This window comes from Heptranchias perlo, chromosome 2 (assembly GCF_035084215.1).
Source record: "Heptranchias perlo isolate sHepPer1 chromosome 2, sHepPer1.hap1, whole genome shotgun sequence".
NCBI classification, from domain to species: Eukaryota; Metazoa; Chordata; class Chondrichthyes; order Hexanchiformes; family Hexanchidae; genus Heptranchias; species Heptranchias perlo.
Genome location: NC_090326.1, coordinates 77641833 through 77665145, shown reverse-complemented (window position 1 = coordinate 77665145; position 23313 = coordinate 77641833). Strand labels below are relative to the sequence as shown.

The 23313-nt window shown below is 41.9% G+C and overlaps 1 protein-coding gene across 2 annotated transcripts; it reads left to right on the top strand.

Annotated features, from left to right (window-relative positions):
- Nucleotides 1-33: 33 nt before the first annotated feature.
- Nucleotides 34-23184, top strand: rbm48 (RNA binding motif protein 48). Of its 2 annotated transcripts, XR_010966845.1 has the most exons (6): nt 34-207; nt 2842-3032; nt 4232-4377; nt 12666-13273; nt 16622-16830; nt 21666-23184. XR_010966845.1 is itself a non-coding variant. In XM_068003256.1 (5 exons), the coding sequence occupies exons 1-5, from the start codon at nt 106-108 to the stop codon at nt 16691-16693; spliced, it is 1119 nt and encodes a 372-aa protein (XP_067859357.1). In that variant the 5' UTR covers nt 34-105; the 3' UTR covers nt 16694-23184. The 2 variants fall into 2 exon arrangements, 1 of the variants encoding a protein (XP_067859357.1); XM_068003256.1 differs by having other exon boundaries at nt 16622-23184.
- The last annotated feature ends 129 nt before the right edge of the window (nt 23185-23313 follow it).

The window sequence follows — 23313 nt, the reverse complement described above, 5'->3', positions numbered from 1 at the left end:
GGGTATCCAATCGGCGCACAAGGGAGGCGGGGCTTCAAGGCTCCACCGGGTGCTGTGGAATTGCGAATAATCGAGCGATCGCTGCCGCCTGCCCTTTGGTTGAAGATGGCTGCTCCAGCCCCGGAGTTATTGAAACACCATCAGCAGAAAAGCGTCTGTTTTACACGGCCCAAGTACAGAGAGGGTCGGAGGCTGAGAGCGGTAAAAGTAAGTCCTGGCTGAATATTTATTGTGGCTTGTTATAATTATCAGCGCATGTCCTCTACAATCCAGCCGAAACCCTGGGTCTGGGTTTACCGGAGGGACAGAGCGCCTGGGTTTCCGCGATTGCCCCGCACCTCAGGCTGGGAGTGGACCGGTTGTGGCTCTGAATGAATTCTATATAACCTGTAAACAATTTTACAACACCAAGTTATAGTCCAGCAATTTTATTTTAAATTCACAAGCTTTCGGAGGCTACCCCCTTCCTCAGGTGAACGATGTGGAAATGAGGAAGGGGGTAGCCTCCGAAAGCTTGTGAATTTAAAATAAAATTGCTGGACTATAACTTGGTGTTGTAAAATTGTTTACAATTGTCAACCCCAGTCCATCACCGGCATCTCCACATCATGTCTATATAACCTGTACTAGGATGCTCCTTGCAACATGGCGGGTGGTTCCAGTGCTGCCCGGGCCCATGGAAACATGGGCAACTGGTTGGGGATGTTTGAATGTTATGGAGTTTTGTTTATCTCCGGGGAACAGAGGGTATTTATGCAGAATTTTCTCCTCAGGAGGTTGAGCATGTTCCAGATTTCTGCTAATCTTTGAGTGGAAACAATGCTTCCTGGTTGCACTCCTTAATGGCCTTCCTTGAATTTTGAGATGATGCCTTCTTGTTCTGGCTTCCCTCACCAGAGGAAGTAGTTTCTCTCTATCGACCAAATCAGATCCCTTTATCATTTTAAATACTTCAATTAGAAACACCCTCAACCTTTTAAACTCAAGGGAACATGAGCCCGTCCTACAAAATTAACCCTTTAAACCCTCGTATCATTCTGGTGAATCTCCTCCAAGAACAATATATCCTTGTGGTGCCCAAAACTGAATGCAGTACTCCAGATGGGGTCTGACCAAAGCTCTGTACAGCTGTAACATAACTTCCACCCCTTTGTATTCCAACCCTCTTGAGATCATTCTAAGACATGCTGCTCCTGCCTTGATGGTGACTAAGGAATGAGGGATCTGCTGGGCCATGACGTTACATATTGTGGTGTTGTACAATTCTGCTGCTTATGGCCACAACACCTCATGGATGCTCAGTTTTAGCCTGCTAGATCAGTCATTAGTCTGCACCAATTAGCATGGCAGTGGTGCCACATTACACAATGGAAGGTGTCCTCATGGTGGAGATGAGACAAGAACTGTTCAGTCACCTCTACCATTGTTATCATGGACAGATGTGTCTGCAAGGTAGTTTTGTGAGGATGAGGTCAGGTTGGTTGGTTACTTCCTCCTGTTAGTTTCCTCGCCACCTAATGCATGACATACCCAGGGATGATGATGGTCTTACCATGATGCTGATAGGTCTGTCCAAATTTCTTCTTATTACTGAATTTTGTTTACAATATTGTGGCTTGCTAGGCTACTTCAGAGGGCATTAAGAGTCAACTACATAGTGTGGAACTGGATTCGCATATAGGCCAGACTAGGCCCCTTCCCTGAAGGACATTACCAATTGGGTCTTTATCACAATGGTTTTTTCTGGTGCTAGTCCACAAATTATCAGATTTATTGAATTAAATTTCTCAGCTTCCCATGGTGGGATTTGAACACTCAATCTCTGGGTTGCAGTTGCATAGCCACTAGGCTACTGTACCTGCAAAAATATTGAAGACATTTCTAGTGTATGTAATTTTTTCTACATAAAAAGGATGGGCAATAAATGCCGGCCTCGCCAGTGACACCCACATCCCATGAACGAATGAAAAAAACTTTAAATACAAAGTACTCTCCTATAGCTTTTCTTCTACTTGAAGGTGTTAGCCTTAGCTCAGTGGTAGCACATTTGCCTCTGAGTCAGATTGTGGGTTCAAGCCCCCACTCCACAGACTTGAGCATATAACCTAGGCTGACACTCAGTGCAGCACTTTCTCAGTCCTGTACTATCAGAGGTACAGTCTTTCAGATGAAACTTTAAATCAAGTCTGCCCTCTCAGGAGGACGTAAAAGGTCTCATGGCACTATTCGATGAAGAGCAGGGGAGTTCTCCTGGTGTCCTAGCCAAGACTTATTCATCAACCAACACCACCAGAACAGATTACCTGGTCATTCATCTCATTGCTGTTTGTGGGGCCTTGCTGTGCACAAATTGGCTGCCTTGTTTCCCCACATTACAACAGTGACTACACTTCAGAAGTATTTTATTAGCTGTGAAGCCCTTTGGGACGTCCTCAGGCTGTGAAAGGTACTTTATGAATGAAAGTTCTTTCTTCTTAAGTTTAATTCTTGGTTCTGCTAATCCCAGCAGCCTCTTGGTGGAGCACGATGAGCAGTGTAAAATTAATTGCATAAAAGTCAATTAGGTACGTATCGCATTTGAAGTCAACTTAAAAAAAAATGTAATTTATTTGTGTAGTAATGATTTTCACAGGGTAGTGGAAGAGTACTGGTTAAAACACAGTAATGTTAGACATTAGTATTTCAGTTATTAAAGGCAAAATCCAGAAAGTGTAATTCATGCTAGTTTCTATTTTGTTGCCTGATCACATCATCAAAATAAAGCAGTGCCATAGTGTTAACAAATTATAAAGCCACATTTTAATATTTTCCTCATACTAATATTGTTTAACATTGATCTAGGTGTACACAATAAATCTGGAATCGAGGCACCTGCTAATACAGGGCGTGCCAGCTGTGGGAGTCATGAAGGAGCTGATTGAACTCTTTGCTTTATATGGAACCATTGAAGAGTATTCTGTATTGGATGAGTACCCGGCTGAGGAATTCACAGAAGTTTATCTTATCAAATACCAAAGATTACAGAGTGCAAGGTAATGAGCTAGGATAACTTTCTCAGTGCAAAACAAATTAAGCTTGTTAATATGTTGTTTTGTACCTTAATCAGAGTTAAAGTATTTTTGCGATGAACTTACTTTGGCTTGTTTCATAATAAGGCAATATATTTTAAGTTTTATTTTTACCTAGGGGGTCTGAGTCATATAAAGTAAATTACATCTAGGAAAACTGTACAATATGCTCTGAACCTATGCACCTGTTTTAGGTGAAAAATCAAAAAAGTATATTGTGCACTGGGTGGTGTAGAATCTTAGTCTGTGGATCAATCTCAGGTGTAGCCTAAAATTCCATGCATGGTTGAAAATCTTACAGGTAAAAGTTATGCTATCAGTAGTTGTATGTTTCAAATTGACATCATTTTGAGTGAAATACAGAATAGTTTTCATATGACGGACACAGGGTGTATACCAAGTACAATCAAAACCTATTTGTCAGATAATTTAGTATTACTATTTTTCTCTGCAACTTGGTACAATTAAGGTACAAGATTGATAAATTTAAAGTTGCAAATCTTGACTTTTTCTGTGGCACTGAATAGATCCATGGTAATTTTTATCCATATCTTTATTCTCCCTGGGAATCCTGCAAAAGATGGGAATTGTACAAATGGGAGTGCTGTATTGTAACATACGTTAGACTCCACATTTTTTTAAAAATTCTTTTTTTAGTTGCTTGTGACTTTTTAGGAATATTTCATTTGCTTGAAATTAGAGCCAGACCGTTCAGGAGCGAGATTAGAAAACATTTCTACACACAAAGGGTGGTAGAAGTTTGGAACTCTCTTCCGCAAACAGCAATTGATACTAGCTCAATTGCTAAATTTAAATTTGAGATAGATAGCTTTTTGGCAATCAAAGGTATTAAGGGATATGGGCCAAAGGCAGGTATATGGAGCTAGATCACAGATCAGCCATGATCTTATAAAATGGCGGAGCAGGCACGAGGGGCTGAATGGCCTACTCCTGTTCCTATGCTCCTATGTAAATATTATTTCAGCATCATTTGATTTGGAGAGGGGAATAGAAAATATTTCACAATTTGTATGTTTTCCTGAAAATACAATTTAATGTAGTAATTGTTTCTGTGATTTTATTTTCTATAAACAAACTTCATTTTCATAAAGTGTACTGCATTACATAATAGTTTTTAACCATATGTTTTAACCATTTCTCAGAATAGCAAAACGCAAACAGGATGAAAGAAGTTTTTTTGGTGGTTTGCTTCATGTGTGCTATGCCCCAGAATTTGAAACAGTGGAAGATACCAGAGCAAAATTAAAGGAGAGGAGAAGGTACATAATGAGGGCAACAGGCAACAAAGGTTTGTTCACGGAACACTTTTTCATTTAGTAGCTTCCCTTTTGTCACATTGCAACGAAACCAGAAAATAGTTTATTTGTTTCTTAACATGTAAATTTGGTTAGTCTTTTGCACTTATAATGAACACATTAATCTTCTCATAGTAAATCTCAAGTTTTTCAAAAGCATTAAAGTTTTCCATGTTTTCATGCTATGCTTCAGACTCTCAGAACACAAACAATTTTAGGTATTCCAGTATTAAATATAATAAAAACAAATTATTGCATGTATGCACTTGGAATACTTGAAAGTTTCACATATGCAAAATCTGTGTCATATTTGCATCTGATTGGCTCACATACTATATTCATGAAACAATAACAATTTACAAATGAACAGTCAGGTAACCCACTGATGAAAAGTAGCATTTCCTGCTGATTTCCTTTGAACTTGATAACCAGGCCTCTTCCCAAGGGAGCAGTTGTCGGTAAGGTCTATGAACTTCCCTCGGCAATAGCAAGTAACCTGTATAAAATCATTGAAATTTACAGCACAGAAGGAGGCCATTCGGCTCATCGTGTCTGTGCCAGCCTAATCCCACTTTCCAGCTCTTGGTCTGTAGCCTTGTAGGTTACAGCACTTCAAGTGCATATCCAAGTACTTTTTAAATGTGATGAGGGTTTCTGCCTCTACCACCCTTTCAGGCAGTGAGTTCCTTACTCCCAACACCCTCTGGGTGAAAAAAATTATCCTCAGCTCCCCTCTAATCCTTCTACCAATTACTTTAAATCTATGCCCCCTGGTTATTGGCCTCTCTGCTAAGGGAAATAGGTTCCTCCTATCCACTCTATCTAGGCCTCTCGTAATTTTATACACCTCAATTAAATCTCCCCTCAGCCTCCTCTGTTCCAATGAAAACAACCCCAGCCTATCCAATCTTTCCTCATAGCTAAAATTCTCCAGTCCTGGCAACATCTTTGTAAATCTCCTCTGTACCCTCTCTAGTGTAATCACATCTTTCCTGTAATGTGACCAGAACTGTACGCAGTACTCGAGCAGTGGCCTAACTAGTGTTTTATACAGTTCGAGCATAACTCCCTGTTCTTATATTCTGTGCCTTGCCTAATAAAAGAAAGTACCCCGTATGCCTTCTTAGCAACCTGATCTACCTGTTCTGCTACCTTCAGGGATCTGTGCACTCCAAGGTCCCTCTGTCCCTCTACACTTCTCAGTATCCTACCATTTATAGTGTATTCCCTTGCCTTGTTTGCCCTCCCCAAATGTATTAACTCACACTTCTCTGGATTGAATTTCATTTGCCACTTTTCTGTCCACCTGACCAGTCCATTGATACCTTCCTGCGGCCCACAGCTTTCTTCCTCCCTATCAACCACACGGCCAACTTTTGTATCATCTGCTATCATCTTTATCGTGCCCCTACATTTAAGTCTCAATCATTGATATACACCACAAAAAGCAAGGGACCTAGTACTGAGCCCTGCGAAAACCCACTGGAAACAGCCTTCCAGTCACAAAAACACCCATCGACCATTACTCTTTGCTTCCTGCTACTGCGCCAATTCTGGATCCAACTTGCCACTTTCCCTTGGATCCCATGGGCTTTTACTTTTCTGACCAGTCTGCCATGTGGGACCTTGTCAAAAGCCTTGCTAAAATCCATATAGACTACATCAAACACGCAACCCTCTTTGACCCTCCTTGTTACCTCCTCAAAAAATTCAGTCAAGCTAGCCAGACATGACCTTCCCTTAACAAATCCATGCTGACTGTCCTTGATTAAACCGTGCCTTTTTACATGACGATTGATACTGTCCCTCAGAATTGATTCGAATAATTTGCCCACCACCGAGGTTAGGCTGACTGGCCTGAAATTATTTGGTCGATCCCTTTCTCCCTTTTTAAACAACGGTACAACATTCGCAGTCCTCCAATCCTCCAGCACCACACCTGTAGCCAAAGAGGATCGGAAAATGATGGTCAGAGCCTCCACTATTTCCTCCCTTGCTTTTCTTAACAGCCTGGGATATATATCTTCCAGGCCTGGCGATTTATCTACTTTCAAAGATGCTTAACCCCTTAATATTTCCTCTCTGACTATGTTTATCCCATCCAATATTTCACACACCTCCTCCTTAACTACAATGTCTGCATCGTCCCCTCTTGTGTAGACAGATGCAAAGTAGTCATTAAGACCATACCCACATCTTCTGCCTCCACACACAAGTTACCTGTTTGGTCTCTAATAGGCCCTACTCTTTCCTTAGTTATCCTCTTGCTCTTTATGTATTTAGAAGACATCTTTGGGTTTTCCTTAATTTTACTTGCCAATATTTTTTCAGCCTTCTCTTTGCTTTCCTAATTTCCTTTTTTAATTCCACCCCTGCACTTTCTATACTCCTCTAGGCTTTCTGCAGCATTGAGCTCTCAGCATCTGACATAAGCTTTCCTTTTTTGCCTTATCCTACCCTGCATTTTTTTTATTCGTTCATGGGATGTGGGCATCGCTGGCGAGGCCAGCATTTATTGCCCATCCCGAATTGCCCTTGAGAAGGTGGTGGTGAGCCGCCTTCTTGCTCCTTGACTTCCAGTGGGCTCTAGATTTAGGAGTCCCACCCTTTTTTTTGTGGGAACATATTTGCTCTGAATCCTCACTGTCTCCTCCTTGAATGCCTCCCACTGCTCTGACACTGATTCACCTTCAAGTAGTTGTTTCCAGTCCAGTTTTGCTAAATCACATCTCAGCTTAGTAAAATTTGCCTTTCCCCAATTGAGAACTTTTACTCTTGGTCTATCTTTATCCTTTTCCATAACTACGCTAAATCTAACTGAATTATGATCACTACCACCAAAATGCTCTCCTACTGATACCCCTTCCACCTGCCCAGTTTCATTCTCTAGAACCGCCGCCTGTCTTGTTGGGCTTGCTACGTACAGGCTAAAAACGTTCTCCTGAATGCATTTTAAGAATTCTGAGCCCTCTGTACCTTTTACACCAATTCTATCCCAGTTAATATTAGGGTAGTTGAAATCCCCTACCATTACTGCCCTATTGTTTTTGCATTTCTCAGCAATTTGCCTACATATTTGCTCTTCTATCTCTCACTGACTGTTTGGGGGTCGAAAGTACACTCCCAGCAGTTCTTCAATTCAACCCATATGGCCTCATTAGATGATCCTTCTAACATATCATTCCCTCCTCACAGCTGTAATTGTTTCTTTAACCAATATTGCGACACCCCCCCCTTTTTTTATCCCCCTCTCTATCTCTGTAAACCCTATAACCAGGAATGTTGAGTTGCCATTCCTGCCCTTTAAGCCATGTTTCAGTAATAGCTGTGATATCATACTTCCACGTGCCTATCTGTGCCCTCAACTCATCTGCCTTATTCACCAGACTCCTTGCATTGAGGTATATACCATTAAGCACTGCCAAACTCCTATGTTTATTTTCCAGCCTTTGTTTCCTCTACCTTCTAAACTCGCTTACTAATTTTCTGCCTTCCATTTCCAGTTCTGCTTTTCTCCCTTCTGAATCTATGCTCAGGTTCCCATCCCCCTGCCAAGCTAGTTTAAACCCTCCCCAACAGCAGTAGCAAACCTCCCCGTGACGATATTGGTCCTGGCCCAATATTTGAAATTGAACTCGGAATGTGTTTTTTTTTACAGCATTTGCAGCTTGTGGCATTCAAGGCAACAGGCCAAATTAAACACTGCTCCACCTTAGCTGCAGGATAACACATTGTATGTTTTATGATATAATGCCCCTGTTATTATAAAGCAGCACATTTTCTGATGAGCAATGCCACAGGAGATCCAGTAGTGCAACTTTTTGGAGGAAACGTTCAGATGCATATGCCAAATCTGGAGAGGTGGTGCAGCCTTTTCCAATCCTCAGCCTACAAAGTTTAAAATACTGCAACCAACAGAAGAAAGTTTATGCACACAAATAGAAAAATAACTGGTCTGGAACTTTGAATGCTGGATAATAGGAGCTTGCAGGCCATGTCTTGGACACCCTCATATTAATGTACCCAATCGTTAGGTTCATTTGTGTTTTCTCCCTTCCTGCCTCTCTTCTGAGGGTTTGACTTCTTGCTGGGATACAGTTCTACAGACAAGTCACCTTGCCCAAGTGGCCGTTAGATAGCAGCTGATTTTTTTTTCCCTCTGCAATCCAGGATGTGGGAGTTGTGTATAGGACCCCTGGCAGCAGCTCAGAAGTGCTAGATTGTATAAATGCAGAGATTAGACAAGCGTGTAAGAAAGGCATAGTGGTCTTAATGGGGGACTTTAACCTTCACATAGATTGGGAAAAACAGACTAGCAACTGTCAGAAAGGTAATTTCTTGAGTGTGTCTGGGATAGTTTTCTACAGCAGTATGTCCTAGAGGCAACAAGGGGGCAAGCCATACTAGATTTAGTAATGAACCAAATTTAGTTAACAGCTTAACTGTGCGTGAACATCTATCCAATAGCGATCATAACATGATCGAGTTCAATGTAGTGTTTGAAAGGGAAAAAAGTGAATCAGCTACTAAGATTCTAGACTTGGGTAATGCCGACTTCAATGGGACGAGACAGAGACTGTCCACAGTAAACTGGGCAAATCTGTTAATGGGGTAAAACGACTGATGATCAGTGAGAAATGTTTAAAGAAACATTTAACGAGATACAGAACCGGTTTATACCCCTGAGGGGCAAGAACTCTACTTGCCATAAAAACAGCCATGGACAACTAAAGAGGTATGGGACAGCATAAGACATAAGGAAAGGGCATACAAAAAGGCAAAAAATGGCACAGATCCTGGCGAATGGGAAAGATACAAAGATCAACAAAGGGTCACAAAACAGATAGTGAGAGCTACAAAAAGAGAGTATGAAAAGAAACTCGCAAGGGATATCAAAACCAATATGAAGAACTTTTATAGTTATATAAGGAAAAAGGGTGGTCAGGAGCAGTGTTGGCCCCTTAAAAACTGAAAGTGGGGATATTGTCACTGACAATGGGGAAATGGCGAACATGTTGAACAATTACTTTGCGTCAGTATTTACAGTGGAAAAAGAGGATAGCATGCCGGAAATCCAAGAAAACTAATATTGAATCGGGGACAGGGACTCGATAAAATTAACATAAGTAAAGCAACAGTAATGAAGAAAATAATAGCACTAAAGAGTGACAAATCCCCAGGACCAGATGGTTTCCATCCCAGGGTTTTAGAGGAAGTAGGTGAGCACATTGCAGATGCACTAACAATAATCTTTCAAAGTTCTCTAGATTCAGGAACTGTCCCTCTAGATTGGAAAATTGCACATGTCACTCCGCTTTTTAAGAAAGGAGAGAGAGGGAAACCAGGGAATTATAGACCAGTTAGCCTAACATCTATTGTGGGGAAAATGCTGGAGTCTATAATTAAGGATAGGGTGACTGAACACCTTGAGAATTTTCAGTTAATCAGAGAGCCATCATGGATTTGTGAAAGGTAGGTCGTGCCTGACAAACCTGATTGAATTTTTTGAAGAGGTGACTAAAGTAGTGGACAGGGGAATGTCAATGGATGTTATTTATATGGACTTCCAGAAGGCATTTGATAAGGTCCCACATAAGAGACTGTTAGCTAAGATAGAAGCCCATGGAACTGAGGGAAAAGTACGGACTTGGTTAGGAAGTTGGCTGAGCGAAAGGCGACAGAGAGTAGGGATAATGGGTAGGTACTTACATTGGCAGGATGTGACTAGTGGAGTCCGGCAGGGATCTGTCTTGGGGCCTCAATTATTCACAATATTTATTAACGACTTAGATGAAGGCATAGAAAGTCTCATATCTAAGTTTGCCGATGCCACCAATCTTTGTGTCATTGTAAACAGTGTAGATGAAAACATAAAATTACAAAGCGTTCTTGATAGATTAGGTGAATGAGCAAAACTGTGGCAAATGGAATTCAATGTAGACAAATGTGAGGTCATCCACTTTGGATCAAAAAAGGATAGAACAGGATACTTTCTAAATGGTAAAAAGTTAAAAACAATGGATGTCCAAAGGGACTTAGGGTTTCAGGTACATAGATCATTGAAGTGTCTTGAACAGGTGCAGAAAATAATCAAGAAGGCAAATGGAATGCAGGCCTTTATATCTAGAAGACTAGAGTACAAGGGGGCAGAAGTTATGCTGCAGCTATACAAAACCCTGGTTAGACCGCACCTGGAGTACTGTGAGCAGTTCTGGGCACCGCACCTTCGGAAGGACATATTGGCCTTGGAGGGAGTGCAGCATAGGTCTACTAGAATGATACCCAGACTTTAAGGGTTAAGTTACGAGGAGAGATTACACAAATTGGGGTTGTATTCTCTGGAGTTTAGAAGATTAAGGGGTGATCTGATCGAAGTTCATACGATATTAAGGGGAACAGATAGGGTGGATAGAGAGAAACTATTTCCGCTGGTTGGGGATTCTAGGAGTAGGGGGCACAGTCTAAAAATTAGAGCCAGACCGTTCAGGAGTGAGATTAGAAAACATTTCTACACACAAAGGTTGGTAGAAGTTTGGAACTCTCTTCCGCAAACGGCAATTGATACTAGCTCAATTGTTAAATTTAAATCTGAGATAGATAGCTTTTTGGCAACCAAAGGTATTAAGGGATATGGGCCAAAGGCAGGTATATGGAGCTAGATCACAGATCAGCCATGATCTTATAAAATGGCGGAGCAGGCATGAGGGGCTGAATGGCCTACTCCTGTTCCTATGTTGATGTATTAATGCTCCTTCCACTTCCCCAGCTGTGATTAGTTTACTAGGCAAAAACCAGAGACTGAACTTGCATTCTACTTGGTCTGCATGGCTCTGCTATTCACTGTCTTAAACCATCAGGGAGCCTGTACTTCAGGGGTGTTCATATCTTTTATCTTAGTGGGCCGCTTACTATGTGTGATAGAGGCCCATGGTCTATATATAAACACTTATAGTAGAAAGCACTGAATTGAAGGATTACTTAAATTTATAATATGAAACTTTCAATTATAAGAAAGTTGATATAAAAAAAACTGCACAAGCATTTTACATTAATGCTTTTTGTCTCATCTTATAAGAAGAATTTCTTGGTAGTTTATGATAGTCTCTTTTGCATATTGATATCTGAAATAAAATGGTCTGTTTGTTATTTTCAAAACTGATAGCTACTTTCCTATTTTTAAATTAAATCCATAGCACATTAATCCACATGCAATAAATGTATTTTAGTGTTTAGTATAATAGGCTTGTTTGTGTTGGATCAAATTGAAAGCTTAGTTATTTTTATCATTTAGCAACATGTTAGGTTTGTTTTATGTTCTGATATTAAAATCTTTCAGCTATAACAAGCATATATGAGTAATAGTCTTTTTATGCGTGACATTAACAAATCGAGTGCATTACAGTAATAGAAAGAAAGAATTTGCATTTATGTAGTGCCTTTCACAACCTCAGGACATCCAAAGTGCTTTACAGCCAATGAAATACTTTTGAAGTGTAGTCACTGTTGTAATGTAGGAAACACAACACCCAATTTGCACACAGCAAGATCCCACAAACAGCAATAAGATAATCTGTTTTAGTGATGTGGGTTGAAGGATAAATATTGGCCAGGACACCGGGGAGAATGCCCTGTTCTTCTTCGAAATAGTGCCACAGGATCATTTAGGTCCATCCAAGAGGGCAGACAGAACCTCTGTTTAATGTCTCATCCGAAAGACGACACCTCTGACAGTACAGCACTCCCTCAGTACTGCAGTGGGAGTGGCAGCCTAGATTTTGTGCTCAATTCTCTGGAGTGGGACTTGAACCCAAAGCCTTCTGACTCCGAGGCAAGTGTGCTACCATTGACCCACCGCTGACACTTAATGCTTCCAGTAATTAATCAAGATGTGAAGTCATTGGCTAAATGATACCAGGTGTTTTTTTTCTGTTTATATCATAGCTGATACATTTTGTAAGTTTGTTTGTATTTTTTTTTACATGGCACTCAAGCGTCGGTTTAGATTCAAATCCTGGAATGGGGCTTGAATCTACAACTTTCTAACTCGGATAAGAACCCTTAATGTAATGAGAATAGTGAACCTAGAGGTGTATTTGTTTATGTTGTAGTACAGCAGTGGCCATTTTTAGTATAATCTCATGAAGAATCATGTTACATTTCACAATGAAGTTTCTCATCCATGCTGCATATACAGTGTATATATCTGAGGAAATTTGTAGTATCCAACTTATCTTACAAACAAATATCTACCTACTATACTTCTTCACATTTGTCTTTTTAGATATAGACCTGTACAAGACAGAAAAGAAAGTTGGGAATCCAGTTATATTACCGAATATCACAAGGGAAGCATTTTCTGAAAAGCCTGAACATTGTGGCAGTTCACAGCCCGACCAGCAGGAGTGGAATACAGATTTTTCCATGTATGGTTACCCAATGTTGTTGCCTCCACCACAGCCAAACTATCAACTATCTTCATCCATATCAAGGGTCAGTCAAAAATATGCTCAAATGCCTTCATCACATGGAACATTACCTAAAGACTTCCCTCCTTATACTGAAAACTCTTCATGCTTTAAATCTGAAGTACCTTGGTTTCGTGACCAGCATTTGGACAAATCTTGTGATTTTAAGGATTCTCCGAGTTCAGAAAGAAAAAGCCAGTCCCTTAATGTTAGGACTTGTGACTCTAGATTTGTTCCTAGGACTACTCAGCTGCAGGACAGGAAGAAAAGAAATCAACAAATGGACATTAATGTATTTGGCGGATTAAATACTGATAGTACTACAGTAGTATTAGGACCAAAACTTCCAGAAATACCAAAGGTGGACATGGGGGATAATTCCTTAAATGTCTCTGCTACTTTGATCCGAAATAAACTTACAGAGGTATGCTTTATACAATGTTAAGTCAATGCTAGAATATTGGGAATAGGGTGGGCAAATGTGATGAGAAATATGGAATTTCCTCCGTTGGCGGAACCCGGAAATTAGACTCAAATGCACATGTTCTCAAGCCCATTCTGCCGATGTAAAGTTGCGCTCAAATTTCCTTCAAATCTCATTAGAATATGCCCATAAATGGGCATAATTCAGCATACACAATCGGGGCCCAAGGAAGGGGTGGAAATCACACCATATATTTTAAGTATGAAAATTAAAGTTTCAATTCATTCAACCATCATTCATGCACATTAGGCACAGCGTGTTTAACAACCTGCAATCATGGAAGCTTTTCAGTTTTAATGTTACTTAGACATTTTATGCCATAAAAATCCATTCAAAGAAACAGAAAATACAGTGCAGATCTCTGAGGATAGGTTTAAAAAAAACGCTGGGAAAATGGCAGTAAAACACCAGAAAAATTACTTTGTTTTCTGCTGCGTCTGAAAATCTGGTTGTAATTTGAAAAGAGCCTCTGAGCAAGCGCAGTTGCGTGAAACTCGTAAGGCTCTGTAACTTAGGGGCAAGGCCGTTATTATACGCGGAGATACATTTGGGCGGAGGGATTGTTAGACGATCGTAAAAGACTGAAGAGATTTGGGTGTGTTGTACTTACGCGCGTAACTGATTCCACGATCTTTTAGGCTGCGTATTTGATTTGCGCCCCGATTGCTCGTGTATCTGTGTGCAAATATGCAGGAAATTCCAGGCCTGTGTGCTCGCGTAGAGGGTAATCACCGACATGGACTGGTTGGGCTGAATGGCCTGTTTCCATGTTGTAACTTCTCTATTTTAAACCACTGTATACATTTACTGTATTATAAATTCCAAGAACCAAATGAAAATATTACTTTATTTTTTGCACAGCAAAGGAGGTTTTAAAACTGCTTTAACAAATTGGTTATCTTTCATTCTGTGTTATGATTCCCATGTGAAAAATCCTCCACTTTTTCACAGGAAAGCAAACACCAAGGGCCCGATTTTAGCACCCACTATCGGGTGCGTTCTCGGCGGGGGGGGGCCTCGAAAATCGTAAAATCCAGGATCCCGCCTCGATCCCGCCCACTTCCGGGTTCCCCGCTGACGCGCCGGTGTGCGCGCGCAGCCCCCGCTGGTGGGAATCCCGCAGGCAATTAAAGCCAGCGGGATGCCACTTGAGAGTATTTATGTAGCTATTTCAGGTCATTAACTGACCTGATTAAGGGACTGTGTGTGATTTTGGATCAACATGGGACTGTTTCCCACACTGGGGGAAACACTCCCAGATGGAATGGACGTGTTGCAGCTGCAAAGGTCCATTTGATGGGGGGGGAGACCCTCACCCATTGCAGGAGGCCATTCTGTCACTTGGGACAAAGTTTGGCCTCCACCACCTTCCTCCTGACGGTCAAAGTCACCAATCTGCACACTTACCCCGGGGTCCGGAGACATGTACCTACCTTGTGGACCCCCTCAGATGTACATCTTGTGGATGGGGGGCCGCCGTAGCTGCAGTCATGACCTCCTCGGAGGGCGAACAGCATCACCATCCACGCCGTCCACCTCTGACACGTGGAGCTCCACAACAGAGTGCTGTGACACATCCACCTGTACAGCAGGAGGGAGGGCTACCGCAGAGAGAGATGCATCACAGAGGGCACTACCCTCGCCACAGGTTCCACAGACCGAGGCTCAGCCTCCTGGACCTCTCTAAGCAGCAGTACACACGGAGGCTCAGAGTCACTCGACATGTAGCCGTGGACATCTGCAGCCTCTTTCATGCTGAGCTGCTCCTGGCTGGCCCGTGCACCATCTTCCTATCTGTCGCTGTCAAAGTCACCACCGCCCTCCCGAACTTCTCCTCCACAGCCTTCCAGGGTGCAACCGGGGACATCGCTGATGTCTCTCAGTCGTCTGCGCAGAAGAGCCCTGCAAATACACCTACACCCACTCTGCAGTGACACAATGTGTGGCATCAGTGGTGGGTCCTCATAGTGATACCCAGGAGCGGGCATTATTGCACAAACAGGACAGGATTCGCGAAGACATGGCAGTAGTGGTACCAATATAATGTGTGATGTGAGTTCTGAAATTCAATAGAAGTAACAACCATGACAAACCCTCAAACACCCTTGTGCATCCCCTTCATGCTCACGACACGTTTGCCTTACGCTGCCTACTGCACATATGTGATGCATGCCCTGTGGCTACAGCACAGGTGGTGGCAGGTTGAGTGAGGCTGGCCGTGAGAGAGATGCACGAGAGGGTGAGTATGGGATAGAGCCATGAGATTGTATGAGGATTGGGTTGCATGGTAGTGGCGGGGTGAGTACTGGCGAGGTGAGTAGGTGCAGGTAAGATGAGAATGGGGTTTGAGTGGGTATGAGGGGTGATGTGACAGAGTAGTGTTGGCAGTGCCGAAGGAGATGTGGGGTGGGGGCAGTGATGTGGCAGACGGAGTGTAGGGGAAAGACTATGTGTACTCACTGTGGCTGACCTACTGAGGTCATTGGACCGCCTCCTGCACTGTGCAGGTGGGCGATATGTTGGTGGCGCTGGTGACCTCCTCTGCCACCTCGAGCCAGGTCTTCCTGGTGGCAGAGGCAGGCCGCTTCCTCCCGCCTGCCGGGTGGAAGATCTCTGTCCTCCCCCTCCTCCTCACCCCATGTATTGATACCTGGGGTGAGGCATCATTAAACTGGGAGCAGCCTTCCCCCTGGACTGCTCCATGCAGTCATCTTTGCTATTTGTTGCAGCATCTGTCAGTGGAGGACTGCCCCTTTAAATAGAGCGCCTCCAGCTGACAGATCTTACTGCGCATGCGCAGCCCGCCCGACGCGCAGACCAGCAGCGGGGAACCCGGAGGAGCAGGTAAGTGGCTCCAATTAGTGGGTTGCCTGCTACGATCGCGCGGGAAACCCACTAATTTCACCGGGTGCGTTACCCACGCGCCCGCTTGCCCACCCGCCGAGAACCCGCACCCCTGCTAAAATCGGGCCCCAAGTGTCAGGTGGGCACTTCCATTGAGAGAGAGATAGAGAGGAGGCTAGTGTTCAGAAATATCACAGGCTGTTGCTCCATATGTCCTAGTGGTTCATTCATGAGTGGCATAGGTATAGGCCTTGGAACAAACCACTTGCCTGCTTTTTTTTAGTAAGTGACTGATGTGTTGATGGTAGAACCTGAAAAGGAAAATTTTAAAAGAACAATTCAAATATATTGGCTCTTGGAGTATTTTGTTTAAAATAACTTGTTGAAACAATTGATAGGTGAGTTTATCGTTTGAAAGATAATTTTTCTTGTTGTTTTCACAAGGTGTTGTCCGTCTCTACAACAGAAGCTGAAGTGCCTCAAACAAAACCTCCAAAGCAACGTCGGAGAATCTAAAGATGAACTCCCCGAAGGAAGGTGTCTTGTCACGTTTCAAACACTTCACATACAACGCATTACTTTGAACAGATGTAATTCAGGGCAAATGCAGCAGCCCATTTTGTGCATAATAAGAGTTCACAAAGACCAAAGAGGTGAATAATGACCAGTTAATCTGTTTTGGGTTGAAGGAGGAATGTTGCCCAGGACACCGGCAGAACTTCTGCTCTTCAAATAGTGCTATGTGATTTTTAATGTCCATTAGAACAGGCAGAAGGGTTGTTCAGATCAATGTCACACCAGAAGTACAGTATCTTCACAGCAATCCTTCAGCAGTGCATTGGAGTAGCAGCCTAGATTATGTGTTCAAGTCCTGACAAGGGACTTCACAATTGCAGTCATGAGTCCAGGCCTAGGAAATTAAACAGAGTAAATTTAAGTAGAAAATTAGAGGTGGATTTACAGGAAGATAGAAGATGAGTCAAAGGAGTCAAAAAAGATCAGAAAAAAATGTAAATTAAGCAAACATCAAATGAGAGAGAAGAATAAAATGAGTTTGATATGCATTTATAATGGCAGACATAATGAAAGACAGAGAATAACATACAAATTGAGACAGAACCAAAGGCACAAAATGCATGATTGAGAGTAGGGCTTATACAGAAAAGAGAGAAGACAGGTAATGACAGACTTGCCCAAAAAAATAAGAAAGACTTGCGCACCGATACAGAAACAAGAACGTGTCCACAGCTATACAGGGAGAGTGGAAGGCAGAGAGATTGCTTTCATGAGGAGAGACAGAGGTACACATTTCTTTTTCACCCATGAGCAATGTCACGGGACTTAAAAACAAAGCAAAAATCTTATTTAGTTCATCAACATAGTCATAAACGTAAATTTTTTTTGTTAGTTTCCGCCCACCAGGACAATTAATGAATTTTTTAAAAATGATACACTTTTGTTTTTTTACTAGTATAATTTGCTATAACCATTATTCTAAAATGGAGATAGAGCAATGAAATAGATCAGTTGCTCAATAGAGAGAGGAAATGGTTTAATGTGTCAGAAAAAAGATATATACATTGATAACTTGCTCTTGGGATGTGGGCGATGCCGGCAAGACAGCATTTATTGTCCATCCCTAGTTGCCTTGCAAAAGTGGTGGTGGGCCTTCTTGAATGACTGCAATCCTGTGGTGATGATGCTCCTATGATGGTGATAGATAGGGAATTGTAGGATATTGACTCTGCCAATATTGATAGGTGCCAATAAAAGAATTATGGTATGTGCAAGTCAGGATTGTGGAGAGCTTGGAATTGATAGTGTTCCCGTACCCTCTCTGTCGTATATGTAAGCATTATCCTCATGTTGTTGATGGTGACTCTGTGTATTTTGTGGTTCTCTGTGCCTTTTTATGTCTTCTGATTTGTTTCTCTGTTTTGCTTTTTTGGGGGTTCTTTTTCTGTTGTGTTCTTGTCTGTCCACCTGTCTGACTTTCTTGTGTTCTTTATGCATTTTTTAAGGGAAGGGGAAAACATATAGCAATGGAAAACAATGTGAAAGGGGTGGTATTGTAGCAGTCTTCTCTCCTATGTTAGAATCATAGGTTACAGCACGGAAGGAGGCCTGTCGAGTCTGCGCTGGCTCTATGCTAGAGCAATCCAGCTAGTCCCACTTCCCTGCCCTTTCCCTGTAGCCCTGCAAATTTTTTCCTTTCAAGTACTTATCCAGTTCCTTTTTGAAGACAATGATTGAATCTGTCTCCACCACTCCAGATCCTAACCAGTCGCTGTGTTTATATAAAAAAAAACGTTTTTCCTCATGTAACCTTTGGTTCCTTTGCCAATCACCTTAAATCTATGTCCTCTGGTCCTTGACCCTTCTGCCAATGGAAACAGTTTCAATCTACCTACTCTGTCTGGACCCTTCATGATTTTGAATACCTCTATCAAATCTCCTCGCAACCAACTCTGTTCCAAGGAGAACAACCCCAGCTTCTTCAGTCTATCCACGTAACTAAAGTCCCTCATCCCTGGAATCATTCTATTAAATCTCTTTTGCACCCTTTCTAAGGCCTCCACATCTTTCCTGAAGTGAGGTGCCCAGAACTGAACACAATACTCCAGTTGTGGTCAAACCAGTGTTTTATAAAGGTTCATCATGACTTCCATACTTTTGTACTCTATGCCTATATTTATAAAGCCCAGGATCCCGTATGCTTTTTTAACCACTTTCCTAACCTGCTCTGCTACCTTTAATGATTTGTGCTCATATACCCCCAGATCTCTCTGTTCCTGTACCCCTTTTAGAGTTGTGCCCTCTAGTTTATATTGCCTGTCCTCGTTCTTCCTACCAAAATGTATCACTTCGCATTTTTCTGCGTTAAATTTCATTTGCCACGTGTCCGCCCATGCCACCAGCCTGTCTATATCCTCTTGAAGTCTATCACTCTCCTCCTCACTGTTTGCTACCCTTCCAAGTTTTGTGTCATTTGCAAATTTTGAAATTGTGCCCTGTACATCCAAGTCATTAATATATATCAAGAAAAGCAGTGGTCCCAGCACTGACCTCTGGGGAACACCACTGTATACCTCCCTCCAGTCCGACAAACAACCGTTCACCACTACTCTGTTTCCTGTCCCTTAGCCAATTCTGTATCCACGTTGCTACTGCCCCCTTTATTCCATGGGCCACAATCTTGATAAGCCTACCACGCAGCACTTTATCAAACGCTTTTTGAAAATCCAAATACACCACATCAACTGCATTGCCTCTATTACCTCATCAAAAAACTCTAGCAGGTTAGTTAAACACAATTTGCCTTGAACAAATCCGTGCTGGTTTTCCCTAATCAATCCACCCTTGTTCAAGTGACTGTTAATTCTGTCCCACATTATCATTTCTAAAAGTTTCCCCACCACCGAGGTTAAACTGACTGACCTGTAGTTGCTGGTTTATCCTTACACCCTTTTTTGAACAAGGGTGTAACATTTGCAATTCTCCAGTCCCCTTTGCATTTTCTCTTGTACCAATGGAGGTACTAACATGCAAGCCATGTGCTTTTATTCCCATTTTTCTGATGATGGTTATGTTCCCTGAAGTTGTCAAGTCTTCTATTTGCCAATTCTACTTGCTAATTCTACTTGTCCTTGGTCCTTGACTATATTGCTGTCAATATTTCTTGTTGAATTTAACCTCCTGTTCTCCCAAGCCTGTTGCTCCTCTGTTTCCATCTCAGTATTCCCCTTCTGTTCAGTTTCTGTTTCTTGCCGTTAGCTCTCCAATCTTCCCTGCCCTCACCATTTGTTTTTTCCGCACTGTCATCCTCCTGTTCCTGCACCCTTGTCCCTCCCCCTTTCACCCTTTATAAGCAAAGCCGTTCTCCTGTCAGCTTCCCCCTGCTTTGTTACTCTTGCTGTTTTTATGTGTGTACTCCTATTGTGCATGCCCCTTTCTGCTGTCTGCTCTTTGCCACCTGCCTTTTACATGCTGCCCCTTTTCACCCACCTCACTGTCATGTTAAATTTCTTGTGGCCTCATCATACAACCTACCTTGCCCCATTCACCTTTTTTTTTATTCGTTCATGGGATGTGGGCGCCACTGGCGAGGCCAGCATTTATTGCCCATCCCTAATTGCCCTTGAGAAGGTGGTGGTGAGCCGCCTTCTTGAACCGCTGCAGTCCGTGTGGTGAAGGTTCTCCCTCAGTGCTGTTAGGAAGGGAGTTCCAGGATTTTGACCCAGCGACGATGAAGGAACGGGATGGTGTGTGACTTGGAGGGGAACATCAACCTTCACACTTGCTGCTTAATGCATCTTAATCCCCCTCCACTCATGATTCCCCTCCCCTATTGCTCACAAGTACCTTCTACTTGCCATTTTCTTCTGTTTTTTTCGGGAAGTAGCTGTTCAGTAATTCCTACCTGTACTTGAAAAGCTAATTCTCGGCCTTGGCCTTGAACAGGTGGGACTCTCTAAACCATTTTCCCACAACTTTTAGGAAGCCCTTGTTAATAAATGCAGAGGTCTTAACTATCCCTGTAAAACACCACGGAACAATGATTAGTATATGTTACTGAAATCAGTAGGTCCTGTCACCGTTTAATATTCATTTTGGACTTTTCAATGTTAATTGTGTCCACACTCCTATTATTTGTAATTTCCTGTGATGCCTCTAGGTGATGCTCGAATAGAGTTTCCTATTTAGAGCATTCAGCCGCTTGTCATATTTTTCAGTCACAAAAGCCTGTGATTCTATACAATTTGAAAAAAAAACAGGATTGAGTCTGCCTGCAGTTGCATGCTCTGGCCTGCAATTCCTTACAGAGTAAAATTTTGGTTATGATAATGTTGATCTGCTCCCTGCTGAGGTAATTTTTGAAACCTTCCCCACTTAGTTCAATTCTTCAACCCCCTTCCGCGTAATCTGGGATGACGTCCTGCTTCCAGAAATCCTGCAAGTTCCATCTTTCCATGCTGAGATGTTCCAACTGTTTCCCACCCTCACTTTCTTCTCTTCCCCATCCCCATCTCCCCCCGCTGCAACCCCCCCCCCTCCACTCCTTCCCATCTCCTGTCTTGATCCAATTATCCCCCTACCTTCTAACACTGCTTGACCTGAAAACTGCATTTGGTCTTGACTGTCAAGCTCCTGCGGTGTTGCACTAGTGTTAACATAAAAGCATTACTCAAAAATCATGAGGTATGTGCCCAGAATGTTGTGGCATACTCGAGACTTAATATACTTGCATAACTCCCATTGCATTGCTCAGTGAGTTGAAGGATTTGCTGTTTAATAGCAATAGAGATGTAGTTATGCTATGTAGGGGATAACTAATTTACAGTGAATGTCATTTAATTTGTATTAAATAGTATTCTGGGATTTTGTTGTTGATGCTTTGGAGGTTGAATTTCATGACTCTACTCTGTATTTTTAAAAAAACTGTAATTAAGTGGCCTTTTTTATAAATATACATTTTTTTACTCACCAGTTCTAAAGCTAAGAATATATAGCATGATGGTGTGCAAGATGTACTAGTTGGAGTTAGATATCTGAGCTCCAACATTTATCTACATTTTGAGCAGAAAAATTCTCCAACCTGAACAAGGAGGGATTTGAGGTGGAACCCACCTCTTGTGGGTCTCTGTCTGGGCTGTGGGATGACATCGCTCTTCCAGAAATCCTGTCAGTTCTGCCTTTCCAGTGGCTATTGTGATACAGAAGTGTAAGTGGGGCCTGACTGTGTTTGTATTTCAGCTTAATATGATTTCTGAAGTTTACAGAGTATTTATAATTGGAAACCAACAAAAGCTACAGCAGTTTGTAATCGGTACAGTCTGCCATGTTTTCATCTATGTAGAGCCTTTTCATTTTAAAAAAATTACTTTTGTTTTTATGCATTCAGCCGATTTACATGTGAGTGAACACCTGGCGAGGCCATCCTGTTGGATTTGGTGCTCCCTCAAAATAGGGGTTGGTAAATCAGGTGTTCTTGCAGGTTTAAAGGACCAAATGGAATTCTGTCTTGGTGGCCAATGTTTCTGTTGGCAACAAAATTGGTTGCATCCATGCAGTGCAGCCCTGTTGTACCAAACAGTTTGAGATTGGCCTATTTAAGCTAAGCAAAAGTTGCTAACAGCCCTTTAAAAATCCTTCGAACTTGAGGCATAGCCGAGCAATGCCAAACCCCCAGTTTCTATGGCCATTCTTTCTACACTCAGCAACAGTGCCAGAAAATGGCATGGCAGGTGTAATTTCTGTTATTTAAATGCTCCAGTCTGTTTCAGATGGGAACTTGCTGCAACGGCCCCTATTATGCAGGAAATGCACATGTGCAAAAGGTGCAGAGACTTGGTGTAACGGATCTCTGCCCTTTTTTCCTGTCCATAATGCCTCAGGAACTGTTGCAGATGCTGCAGATTAGGGATAGGAAAATCTGCTTTATTTGCACGGTAAAAACATTCAAAGTTAAAAGACAAAAGGAAAAAATTGGAAATCTTCTGCCTGTTGTTCTCTTTGTTTTATTCAGTTCTATAAAGAAACTTTCTTCCAGTTTTGATAAGGGTCTATGCCCAAAATGTTAACCCATTTTTTTCAGATGCTGATGGACCTGTTATGTATTTCTAGTATCTTCTATTTTTATTTTAAAGTCAATATTTTCCCACTTTTACCAAAAGTCATTAACATTTGCTGTAGAGATCATTGTTTGGCTTGTGCCACCAGCTAATGTTGTATTGCTGGCTAAAATACACTGGAATCTAGACATGATTTTCTTAGGCATTCACTAGAAAAGGAAATTTCAGTGCTACCCTGAACTTTACTGAAAGAAATAGACAAACTTAGAACCCAAAGAACTCTTAAATTTCTGTTCTATCCAGTGGAGGAATGACATGATTTGTTCCAAATGACTATTAATGTTCTCTCTATTCGGTTGCTTAGTTGGTAGAAAATATCCACTATGAAAATTGCTTTTAAATGAACAATAAAAAATAAACATGTTTAAATAGAAATTATTTATGGACTTGAGTTTTCCTTTTAACTAGATTATATTACAATCAGTTCAATAGATCAGTTATTTAGCACTTTTTAATATATGGTACTGCATCTCTTTGAAATGTTGCATTCACTCCTAATTTGGA

Excerpts from the sequence above, each read along its gene's own strand:
- rbm48 (XM_068003256.1), top strand. The coding sequence starts at position 106 with ATGGCTGCTCCAGCCCCGGAGTTATTGAAACACCATCAGCAGAAAAGC. Across the intron at positions 208-2,841 it reads GGAGGCTGAGAGCGGTAAAA|GTGTACACAATAAATCTGGA; the intron begins GTAAGTCCTGGC and ends ACATTGATCTAG. Across the intron at positions 13,274-16,621 it reads TCCGAAATAAACTTACAGAG|GTGTTGTCCGTCTCTACAAC; the intron begins GTATGCTTTATA and ends TGTTTTCACAAG.